Raw genomic sequence first — 12,818 nt, forward strand, 5'->3', positions numbered from 1 at the left:
GGTCTTGCCCAGGGAGTAATTCAGTGTAGAACTGCCACTGGACACACCCACACACAGCAACTTCTTTCCATTTAAATAGACGGGCACAGATTTTTATTCCTTTAAGACTTCAAAGCTGTTTTTAAAACATAACTACAGAACGTTTCCCATCTGACAAAAAAGGTTATACTACAGAAAGTTTTAAGAGATTTTTAAAAGCTCATAACTGGTTTTCTCTGCACTTTTGTCTTTGTTTGCATGTATTTCTGTTGTGACTAAAGCTTCATCATGATTTTCATGATGCCTATGTGCACTATTTTTAAATAGGTTTATTTAATTTTGCTGTTATCGTTTAAATTTGATGTAATTTGTAATTTTGAGCTGGAGGCTTCATACGTATAAGCCAGCTTGCCTTTCTGCCCCTCCCTGCACTGTGAACTCTGTATTTATGGTATCTTTTAAAGTGTGAAAATAGAAATGTATCACTTCAGTGTCTCTGTGGTATGTTTGGGTGCAGACCTTTTTATAGTGACCTCTTGACCTATGTTAGCTTGTTAATTTGGATTCATGGGTAAAGACGTTGGGAGGTTTGTCTGACTTCATAAGGCACTAAAATGCAATATTCCAATTTTTTTTGTTTCAGTCCTTTGCTTAGTAAAAACTATTATTTTTAGTACAAGGTGTTACACTGGAGCACAGTTATGATTTAGGGGCAGTATAGTGGTAATATTGTTGGGAAAGTGTAGTGACACGGACCCACAACAGGGGGGCGTAAATGAACGGACAATGGATAAGCCAAAATATAACAATTTAATGTTGCAAATTGTGCACAACGGAATACAGACAAATGCAGTTTGAGAATGATAGTCAATTATACAAAAAGTGACGTGTGGGCAGGCTCGAGGATAGAAGACGTCCATCCAGAGAAGAGCCGGGTCCCACACGGCTTCCACCACCAACGGATCTGAAGAACACCGGAGCCGACAAGCCCTGAATCTCCAGGTGGCCACCGTCTCCAGCTGTCAGGCCTGGTACTGCTGGCAGGAAGCAGAGACAGTTAATGGTGGGTGTGTGGATACACACCCAGTAAATCCTCACACACAGATACAGTTCCTCCGGGAGGGAGCACCTCCACCTCCGAAGTAGGAACACACGAGCAGCTCCTGTTACCACTTATCTGGATGGAGTGAGAGGCGAAGACATCGCTTCTCTCACTACTCGCCAACCCAGCAGAGTGCACCACAGGAAAAACGGCTGCAAAAACAGATCAGACGTAAGTCACAGTAGGGATACAGCAGAGAATATTACCTAAGTAGTAGATCATAGCTCGGCAGCGAGGTGGAGTTGCTGCCCGGCTTTTATGGTGATGTGGTGATGATGAGTGACAGCTGGTGCTGTTGATGAGTGACAGCTGTCACTCCCGGTTGCTCCGGCGCCCTCTCGTGCCTGAAGCCCACACTTCATGCAGGGCGCCCTCTGGTGGTGGGCCAGCAGTACCTCCTCTTCAGCGGCCCACACAACAGGACCCCCCCCTCAACCAGGCTTGTCGGGGTGTCGGGTGTAGAAGTCGGCCAGGAGGGCCGGGTCCAGGATGAAGCTCCTCTTCACCCAGGAGCGTTCCTCAGGTCCATGCCCCTCCAAGTCCACCAAGTACTGGAACCCCCGGCCCTTCCGACGGACGTCCAGGAGCCGGCGTACTGTCCATGCAGGCTCTCCGTCGATGATCCGGGCAGGAGGCGGCGCCGGTCCGCGGGTGCAGAGTGGTGAAGTGTGGTAGGGCTTGATCCGTGACACATGAAAGACAGGATGGATCCGCAGTGAAGCTGAAACTACCAGCTTCACTGCGGATCCATCCTGATTGAGGACTTTGAGGATGGGAAACGGTCCAATAAATCTGTCCTGGAGTTTGCGGGATTCCACTTGCAGTGGGATGTCTTTGGAGGATAGCCAAACCTCCTGCCCGGGCTGGTATACAGGGGCCGTGGAACGCCGGCGGTCTGCATGGGCCTTGGCCCTCATCCGGGCTTTCAGCAGGGCAGAGCGGGCAGTACGCCACACCCGACAGCACCTCCTGACGTGGGCCTGGACCGAGGGCACCCCGACCTCTCCCTCCACGAGCGGAAACAATGGGGGCTGGTACCCCAAACATACCTCAAATGGGGAGAGGCCGGTGGCAGATGAAATTTGGCTATTGTGAGCGTACTCGATCCAGGCCAGATGGTTGCTCCAGGCCGTCGGGTGCGCGGAGGTCACGCAGCGGAGAGCCTGCTCCAACTCCTGGTTGATCCGCTCTGCCTGTCCGTTCGTCTGGGGATGGTACCCGGACAAGAGGCTTATGGTGGCCCCCAGTTCCCTACAGAAACTCCTCCAGACTTGCGAGGAGAACTGGGGACCACGGTCGGTGACAACGTCAGATGGAATCCCATGCAGACGTACGACATGGTGGACCAGGAGGTCTACTGTCTCCTGGGCCGTCGGGAGCTTCGGGAGGGCCACGAAGTGGGCCGTCTTGGAGAACCGGTCCACTATTGTGAAGATGGTGGTCATGCCCTGGGATGGCGGGAGGCCCGTGACGAAGTCCAGGCCGATGTGGGACCAGGGGCGGTGAGGCACAGGTAACGGCTGGAGGAGTCCCTGTGCCCGTTGGTGGTCGGCTTTTCCCCTGGCGCAGGTGGTGCAGGCCTGGACATACTCCCGGACGTCGGCTTCCATAGACGCCCACCAGAAGCGCTGTCGGACCACTGCCACGGTTCTTCGCACCCCTGGGTGACAGGAGAGCTTGGAACCGTGACAGAACTCCAAGACCGCAGCTCTGGCCTCTGGTGGGACGTATAACTTGTCCTTTGGGCCAGTTCCCAGGTCCGGGTTCCGTGCCAGGGCCTCCCAGACGGTCTTCTCCACGTCCCAGGTGAGGGTGGCCACGACAGTGGACTCGGGGATGATGGTTTCCGTGGGATCTGACAGCTCGGTTTTGACCTCCTCTTCGTGAACCTGGGACAAGGCGTCAGATCTTTGGTTCTTGGTCCCGGGACGGTAGGTGATTTGGAAGTCAAAACGCCCGAAGAACAATGACCAGCGGGCTTGCCTGGGGTTCAGCCGCTTGGCGGTCCGGATGTACTCCAGGTTCCGATGGTCCGTGAAAACTGTGAATGGAACTGCAGCTCCCTCCAACAGGTGTCTCCACTCCTCAAGAGCCTCTTTCATCGCAAGGAGTTCTCAATTGCCCACGTCATAGTTTTGCTCAGCTGGGGTCAACCTGCGGGAAAAATAGGCACAGGGGTGGAGGACCTTATCAGACTCCCTGCTCTGGGACAGCACGGCTCCAATCCCTGAGTCAGAGGCATCCACTTCAACTACAAACTGGTGGTTAGGATCGGGCTGCACCAGAACTGACGCAGTAGAGAACCGGCGTTTCAACTCCCTAAACGCGGCTTCACACCGATCCGACCAGGTGAAGGGGACTTTGGAGGAGGTCAGGGCTGTCCAGGGACTAACCACCTGACTGTAATCCTTAATGAACCTCCTGTAGAAATTTGCAAAGCCGAGGAACTGTTGCAGCTTCCTATGGCTTGTTGGTTGGGGCCAGTCTCTCACCGCCGCAACCTTGGCCAGATCAGGGGCGACGGAGTTGGAGTAGATTATGAACCCCAGGAAGGACAAAGAAGTGCGGTGGAACTCGCACTTCTCACCCTTTACAAACAGCCGGTTCTCCAGCAACCGCTGCAGGACCTGACGTACATGCTGGGCATGGGTCTCAGGATCCGGGGAGAAGATGAGTATATCGTCTAGATATACGAAGACAAACCGATGCAGGAAGTCCCGCAAGACGTCATTAACCAAAGCTTGGAACGTCGCGGGCGCATTGGTGAGGCCGAACGGCATGACCAGGTACTCAAAGTGACCTAAGGGGGTGTTAAATGCCGTCTTCCACTCGTCTCCCTTCCGGATCCGAACCAGGTGGTACGCATTCCTAAGATCCAATTTAGTGAATATTTGGGCTCCATGCAAGGGCGTGAACACCGAATCCAACAGAGGTAACGGGTATCGGTTGCGAACCGTAATTTCATTCAGCCCTCTGTAATCGATGCATGGACGGAGTCCGCCGTCTTTCTTGCCCACAAAAAAGAACCTGCACCCATTGGGGAGGTGGAGTTCCGGATTAACCCGGCAGCTAACGAGTCCCGGATGTAGGTCTCCATTGATTCACGTTCTGGACGTGAGAGGTTGTACAGCCTGCTGGACGGGTACTCAACGCCCGGGATCAAATCAATGGCGCAATCGTATGGCCGGTGCGGGGGGAGAGTGAGTGCCAGATCTTTGCTGAAGACGTCAGCAAGATCGTGGTACTCCTCAGGCACCGTCGTCAGATTGGGGGGAACTTTGACCTCCTCATTAGCTGTCACACCGGGTGGAACCGAGGATCCTAAACATTCCCGGTGGCAGGTTTCGCTCCACTGCGTCACACCCCCAGACGGCCAATCTATCCGGGGATTGTGCTTTACCATCCATGGAAATCCCAAAATCACTCGGGAGGTAGAAGGTGTTACATAAAACACAATCTCCTCCCTGTGATTCCCAGACACAACCAATCTGACAGGCTGTGTCTGGTGTGTGATTAATGGGAGATGGGTGCCATCTAGTGCCCGTACCTTCAATGGTGAAGGTAGGGCCACTAGAGGGAGCCCAACTTCCTTTGCCCATCTGCTATCCAGCAGATTCCCTTCCGACCCCGTGTCCACCAGTGCTGGGGCGTGAAGGGTTAGATCCCCACTCAGGATCGTGACTGGGATGCGTGTGGATTTATAGGGTTTCCCCATGTGAGTGTTATGACCCACCCTTTGCCCAGTCTCTAAGGGCGGGCGTTGTAGTTTAACCACTTGAGGCAATTCCTCTGTATGTGCTCACTCGAGCCACAGAAAAAACACTCCCCGCGGGCCAGCCTCCGTTGTCTGTCATCTGATTTGACTTTGGCCCTGCTCGTGTCCATAGCTTCGTCAGCAGGGGGAGCTGTTGCCACACGGAGCTCTCTGGCTGTGGAGCGTGGGGACGGCGGCACCCTTTCGGACCCGGAAGGAAGAGGGACGGCTCGTGCCCGGCCATGCCCTTTGCCCCGCTCCCGACGATGTTTTTCTAGTCGGTTGTCTAACCGTATAACCAGGTCGATAAGCCCGTCAAAATCCCGCGGTTCGTCCTTAGCCAGCAGATGCTCCTTCAGGACCGGAGACAGTCCGTTTACGAAGGCAGCGCGGAGTGCAACAGTATTCCAGCCGGACCTCGCTGCCGCGATGCGGAAGTCGACTGCATACTCGGCTGCACTCCGACGCCCCTGTCTCATTGACAGCAGCACGTTTGAAGCAGTCTCGCCTCTATTGGGGTGATCAAACACTTGCTTGAACTCCCGCACAAACCCAGCATATGTTGTTAGGAGCCGTGAATTCTGCTCCCAGAGCGCCGTAGCCCAGGCGCATGCCTCTCCTCGAAGCAGATTTATTACATAAGCCACCCGGCTTGCATCTGACACGTACATGACGGGATGCTGTGAAAAGACGAGCGAACACTGCATTAAGAAGTCTGCACACGTCTCGACACAACCCCCGTACGGCTCCACAGGGCTTATGTATGCTTCAGGGGATGGGGGGGGGTTCGTTGAACGACCACTGGAATGTCTGTATTTGGCACTCGGTCAGCAGGAGGAGGCGCTGCAGCAGCGCCCCGTGTGTGCGCTTCCACCCGAGCGGTGAGAGCCTCCATCCTCCAATTGAGTATGACGTTCTGCTCGGTTACCAAGTCCAACCGAGCAGTGAAGGCAGTTAAGATTTGCTGCAGCTCAAATAAACACGCCTCCTGCTGGCGCCTGTGCACCTAGCGTTTCCATTGGTGGTTCATCCGATGGTTGACGCCCCTCGGGATCCATGACGTTGGTCGAGATATCCTGTTGGGAAAGTGTAGTGACACGGACCCACAACAGGGGGGCGTAAATGAACGGACAATGGATAAGCCAAAATATAACAATTTAATGTTGCAAATTGTGCACAACGGAATACAGACAAATGCAGTTTGAGAATGATAGTCAATTATACGAAAAGTGACGTGTGGGCAGGCTCGAGGATAGAAGACGTCCGTCCAGAGAAGAGCCGGGTCCCACACGGCTTCCACCGCCAACGGATCTGAAGAACACCGGAGCCGACAAGCCCTGAATCTCCAGGTGGCCACCGTCTCCAGCTGTCAGGCCTGGTACTGCTGGCAGGAAGCAGAGACAGTTAATGGTGGGTGTGTGGATACACACCCAGTAAATCCTCACACACAGATACAGTTCCTCCGGGAGGGAGCACCTCCACCTCCGAAGTAGGAACACACGAGCAGCTCCTGTTACCACTTATCTGGATGGAGTGAGAGGCAAAGACGTCGCTTCTCTCACTACTCGCCAACCCAGCAGAGTGCACCACAGGAAAAATGGCTGCAAAAACAGATCAGACGTAAGTCACAGTAGGGATACAGCAGAGAATATTACCTAAGTAGTAGATGATATCTTGGCAGCGAGGTGGAGTTGCTGCCCGGCTTTTATGGTGATGTGGTGATGATGAGTGACAGCTGGTGCTGTTGATGAGTGACAGCTGTCACTCCCGGTTGCTCCGGCGCCCTCTCGTGCCTGAAGCCCGCACTTCAGGCAGGGCGCCCTCTGGTGGTGGGCCAGCAGTACCTCCTCTTCAGCGGCCCACACAACAAATATTTGTAAAGAACTTGCAGCAGCTCACCTCCTGATCTGAGGAGGTTGACTAACTTTCTCTCTCTCTCTCTCTTTGTAAATAGATTATGCAGCATGTGACTGAATTGCACAGTCTGAAGTGTTTGCAGAGGTTTTGGCAGTGGTACAAGAATACAAGAAGTTTTAGGTCACCAATTAGCAGGATATTGTAATCACTTTGTGTGTGTGTGTGTGTGTGTGTGTGTGTGTGTGTGTGTGTGTGTGTGTGTGTGTGTGTGTGTGTGTGTGTGTGTGTGTGTGTGTGTGTGTGTGTGTGTGTGTGTGTGTGTGTGTGAAAATCAAGACTTTGGTTCCAACTTTGATCAAACTTTGTGAATTGAATTGAATAGATTAGATAGAACTTTATTGATCCCTTGGAAAGACTCCCTCAGGGAAATTGAGGTTCCAGCAGCATTGTATAGCAGCACACAGGGTAAGAAGCACACAGAGCATCAAAAGTGAAAGTAAAAAAGAAAAACAGTTTGCATACACAATATAAATACCAGACATACTGATCAATACTGGCTTACTGGCTACTACTGTTCCTCTCCTTCCCATCCTCTGTCTTCCTGTTATTCCTCCTCCCCCTGAGTGAGGAGTTGTACTGTCTGATGAGCTGAGGGACAAAGGAGTTTTCAGTCTGTTGGTCCTGCACTCAGGAAGGAGCAGTCTGTGGCTGAAGAGGCTCCTCTGGTTACTGATGACAGTGTGCAGAGGATGACTGGCATTGTCCATCATGTCCATCAGTTTGTTCAGTGTTTTCTTCTCTGCCACCGTCACCAGAGAGTCCAGCTTCATGCCAACCACAGAGGCAGCCCACCTGATCAGTTTGTCCAGCCAGGATGTGTCCTTCTTGGATGTGCTGCCCCCCCCCCCCCCCCCCCCCCCCCAGACACACACACACCAGCACACCACAATGTAAAAGAGGACGCTGGCAGGAGTTTCCTGCAGATGTTAAACTACTGCATTGAGAGTCACCTAAGAAAAAAAATATTTGATTTTGAGGAAAAATTGATTAAAAGTCAAGGTCACAGGCCAGGGTAAAAATCTGGGCGCATTCCTTATATATTTACTTTTCCTTTTTTTATACTCTGTGTGCTTCTTACCCTGTGTGCTGAGGTACAATGCTGCTGGAACCTCAGTGTCCTTGAGGGAGTCTTCCCAAGTAAACTTCTGTCTAATCTGATCTATTGGGATCTTTAGAATGGTTATTCCAAGGAACTAATAAAAATGGACTTATAGTTACTGTTAAACACCTGCATGCAGTCATATATCACATTTCTGTTGATCATGTGACCTTTGCCTTTGAGTGATACTGAAAGGTCACACAGGAGGCCATCAATCAAACAGTGAATCTAACACAGATTAAACGTGGTGGATAGGTTTTGTGTTTGTCGAGGATAAAGTGGTTCTGTTTACGACTGACTCCATCAAATACCAGGACCACACAGAACCAGGATTGATGGTAACCGGAATCTTCAAATCTCTTTTTCAGCTCAAGATCTCCTTCAACGAGTTGCGTCTCCACAGCACGTACGAGTATCCATCGGAAAGCAGCGTGTGGGACAGCGGAGAGGAGGATGAGGACGACAAACGAGACGAGACAGAGGCGGACGAACAGCCCAGCATGGTGGGACGCATCCACATCCCTCGGCCCAGTTTCACCAGCTCGCCCACTCACACCGCCAACGGCAACGGTGAGACCAACAAAGACCTGAAAACTTCCGGTCTGTTAAGTACCAAAGCACAATACGGGTTTAATGATCCAAAGAGTCCAGTCAACATAACCAGAGAGTTTAACTTAGAGGGGAAAAAAGATTACAATAATAATAATACTGTTGTGAAGAAAGTATTTAATATGTTTTCACTGTTGAACTGCTCACACACACACACACACATAATAATAATAATAATAATAATAAAATAATTATTATTATTATTCGACTCCACGTCGAAAGGAGTCAGTTGAGGTGGCTCGGGCATCTTTACCAGATGCCCCCTGGACGCCTCGCTGGAGAGGTGTTCCGGGCACGTCCCATTGGGAGGAGGCCCCGGGGAAGACCCAGGACACGCTGGAGGGACTACATCTCTCGACTGGCTTGGGAACACCTTGGGTTTCCCCCGGAGGAGCTGGGGGAGGTGTGTGTGGATCGGGAGGTCTGGGCGGCTTTGCTTGAGCTGCTGCCCCCGCGACCCGACTCCGGATAAAGCGGAAGAAAATGGATGGATGGATGGATAATAATAAAAATCAATGTTTATGTGCAGCTGCAGTCAAACCTATTAGGCAAGACAAGGGAGACCCCAACTGGTCAATCTGTGAAATGCATGTGCTGTTTCCACAGGGCGTTTTTTTTTATTTATTTATTTTATCGGCTCACTTCTGTGTACTTTTAACCTTCAGCAGTATTTGTACGGTGAAGGTGTTACTGCCACACATCATCACCTGCATTCTCTTACTATTTTCTTTAAAATACAACAATAAAAAGTGGTTTACACTTGATAACTTTTCACATTACCGATTATAACTACACTACTACTACTAATAATAATGATAAGCACTAAACCAGTTAATCAAAGGAAGAAAAAAATGATTGAAATGGTGCAAGCTTGAAGAGCTGAGAGACATTTTATTGAAAAGACATTAAAAAAAATCAGCGCATAATAATAAACATCTTTCTCCCACTTTCACTTAGTAAGTCCCTTCGGCTGCTCCCTTGTTTGCACTTGGGGTCGCCACAGCAAATCCAAGGTGGATCTGCATGTTGAATTGGCACAAGTTTTACGCCAGATGCCCTTCCTGACGCAACTCCACATTACATGGAGAAATGTGGCAGGGGTGGGATTTGAACCCGGAACCTTCTGAACTGAAACCAAGCGCATTAACCACTAAATTAATTCTTTCCATCAAAATTTTATCAGCTGGGGATAATTCCATGTTTAAAGATTTATTGAATTTATTTGTACAAAGAAACGAGTAAAAAAAAATTGCTGCGCTTTGCTATTTACGGAATAAATTAATAAGTAAAAATTAAATATACGAATTATTATTATTATTATACGAACTCGTATTCCGTTGTTTTTTTTCCTGCAGACCTTTCCAGCTACATTCCCAAACACTCGATGGACTTCAACACCTGGCAGGAGCACAAACACGATGAAAGCGTCCACGAGGGAAACACCTCCATGCAACCGAAGCAGATATCAGAGGAAGTCATGGTGAGCGGGCGCGCCGCAGCCGCCAAACCCAGTCTGCGTTTAGGAGCCGAGCGTTCGCTTGCTGTAAAATGTCTAAATCACAATGTGCCTGTTTTCACAGGTTTTGTCTTTTTAGAATCTTCTTATAAAATGTTATTATAGTTGCTTCTTTTACAGTTTTACGGTGTGTAATTGCTAACAGTAGGAAATGCACAAAATAATATAACATACAATTTAAGCATAAGATATTACATTAAATGCTAATACTGCCTGTTTTCCAGTTGCCACATTTACACACATACACAAAAAAAACCCTTCCAGGATTTCCTGAGTCCTATTTACAGATATTTTTGTATGAAATTTTTCAGTCAGGACCTAAACAGTTTTAACTGGTCAAGTATGGCGTTATAAGGTGAACATAAGGCTAAGGGGCAACTTAAAAACCTCAAAGGACACCATTTCATTGCCAATGAAAAAGCAAAAATATCATCAGTGGTAACAAAAACCAGTTTACTTTGAGGTTTTTAGGTTGCCCCTCAGCCCTATGTTTCTAGCCGTTTAGCCCATGATGGTGTTAGCCTTATAACTTATACTGGACAGTTAAAAACTGTCCTTGTCCGACTAAAATGCTTAATGCAAAGACATCCAAAAATACGGTCTGAGTTGAAAAATCTTTGCGTGCCCCTTTAAGAGTGTCTTTTGTGCTGCTGTAATTATGACACAAAGTGAACTCAAACGACTGCAGCATTAGCTTAGTTTTCATAAACACAAAGGAAACATAGTTGATCAGCCATGTGATTGTGTTGACCAATAACAAGCCGTTGCGTTGTGAGCACTGTGTAAAGTTAGCTTGAGCAAATGTGGGCAGAATATATTAACCCTGAGTACTTGTGTTTGTGTTTTTTGATTATTATTTATTTTAAAAAGATATTCTGCCAATATTAACAGTGTTTGATTGTCATTATGTCGCTCTGTATCCGTGTGTGAACACATTCAGCACAATAACAACACATAGTGTGCACTTGATACTTGCACCAGAGGTCTACACCTGCGCAGTCAATGAGCTGATTTGATTTTGGGGGTGTGGCTTTCTGCACATATATTTACATATTAATGAGGACAGCATGCAAAGTAGCTTTTGATTTTGTCTAAACGATGTCTGATTTAATGTTTAATTTTGGATTCCGATGTATGATGTTGATGTTTGTTTTTGACACGTGTCACTCTGTCCTCCTCAGCTGACGCCGGCAGACAGTAACTCCCTGTCTGACTTCAGCAGTGAGCCCGCTCTTTACTTCTGATCAGTCAGACCGATCTGCTGTACAGTAGCACGCCACCTACAGGAGCAGACCGTCATGGTCATTCTGCACTCCAATCGACTCAAAGCACTTTTTTTTTTCTTTTTCTCTGGATTTCTTGCCACGGTTCCACAACACTCCAAGTTATTAACTGCAAATCAGTTTTCCAGGTGGTTGGTGTTCATTTCATTTCCTGATTTTTCTTTTTTAAAGCCTATTCGACTCACAGACTGTGGTCAAAGATGGTTTAACCTATAAGCAGCTGGGCTGCCGTCCACATCGAACCCGGGCAGTTGATCTGTCGTTTGCCGTCTTGCTCCTTTTGCTTCAAGGGTTTGACTTCACAGTTTGTTTCTTTTTGTTTGTTTGTTGTTTTCTTTTTTTTTGAGACACTAACAAGTTCAGGCCAACTCACTAAATCGAGCGATCAAGGTGTTTAAGCGGACAGGAAGCCACCAGTGCCCGTGTGTCGTAACACCCTGAAGTTCAGTGTTGGCATGGAAATGTCATCTGGATGCACTTGGACAAAGGTTCTGCTCACCTGGGCCGAAAGGCAGAGACAAAATCGAAAAACAGTCGACAGTTAAAGGGTGCCACAATTGTACTTTTTTTTTTTTCTGTTTTCGGTTGGTTCTCTTTAACTGTAAAGCTCCTGTTTTGCCTTTTAGTTTTGTACGTTTTCGACAAACTGTGCTGTATTGAAGCTGCTGTACGTTTGTTAGAAGCTAGCAAAAATTCAGTCTTAGTCGCGCCAAGGTGACTGTAGATGGCGCTACCATTAATGGCGTCCCTCCTGGCCCTTCAGATCAAATCCTATCAAGCAAATACTGTCTGCTGGTGTCGTCCACACAGCGACTCTGTGGTGGTCCAAATGGTTTTTGTCATTCCACATATTCAAGTGAAAAACAGCGCCCCCACATGCTAGCTCCCAGTCCTGTGGCATGTATTATTATTATTATTATTATTTTTTTTTTTTAATGGTCACTGTTTCAAAACAAAAACAAAGCCCAGTGTCATAGACCGAGCGGTCCCCACTAAAAATCAGTCTGCCCTGCCTTCATTGCGCATGCATCATTTCTGTGTCATTATCACCTCGTTCCTGCCTCAAACTGCACTCCAGTCATCATCATCTATCTCAGTGTCACATATCTGAAGCTTTTGTACAACAATCATTTCCACATGAATTCAGCATTATTTCATCATAAAAGACGGCGGAAGCGATCAGAGGCACGAGCTGCTGGTGCTGCGTTCACTGCGCCTCCGTCATTTCAAAGCGTCAGTAACGACTTACTGATTATCACCTCGTTTCTGCTTAAAACTGACTTTAGAATGATTTAAGAGGTTTTACATTGTCATCTGATGGTTAATAATCACATTATTCCCTTTGATTGTTTTGGGTGAAGAGTCAGTTTCAGATGAGCTGCTGTGGTCCCAAATGACCCATGTGCAGTGAAGGCAGGGTGGACCAATTTTTAGGGGGGCATTTTCAGTCGGTGACACCGGCATGTTTATTGTGACGGATTACTGAACCTAGAATTGTGTCAAGTATCAACAAGTGGATTTTAATAACAAAACAGAAAGAAATGGTGCTAAAACAGTTT

The 12,818-nt window shown here is 48.4% G+C and overlaps 1 protein-coding gene across 1 annotated transcript in view; it reads left to right on the top strand.

Annotated features, from left to right (window-relative positions):
- Nucleotides 1–12,394, top strand: part of tprn (taperin) — a 52,292-nt gene extending 39,898 nt beyond the window's left edge. Inside the window, exons 2-4 of the mRNA XM_034191960.1 lie at nucleotides 8,220–8,421; nucleotides 9,816–9,940; nucleotides 11,158–12,394. Coding sequence (XP_034047851.1) covers nucleotides 8,220–8,421; nucleotides 9,816–9,940; nucleotides 11,158–11,220 — 390 coding nt within the window. The 3' untranslated portion in view covers nucleotides 11,221–12,394. The remainder of the gene's footprint in view (nucleotides 1–8,219; nucleotides 8,422–9,815; nucleotides 9,941–11,157) is intronic.
- The last annotated feature ends 424 nt before the right edge of the window (nucleotides 12,395–12,818 follow it).

Source organism: Thalassophryne amazonica, chromosome 17 (genome assembly GCF_902500255.1).
Source record: "Thalassophryne amazonica chromosome 17, fThaAma1.1, whole genome shotgun sequence".
Lineage (NCBI taxonomy): Eukaryota > Metazoa > Chordata > Actinopteri > Batrachoidiformes > Batrachoididae > Thalassophryne > Thalassophryne amazonica.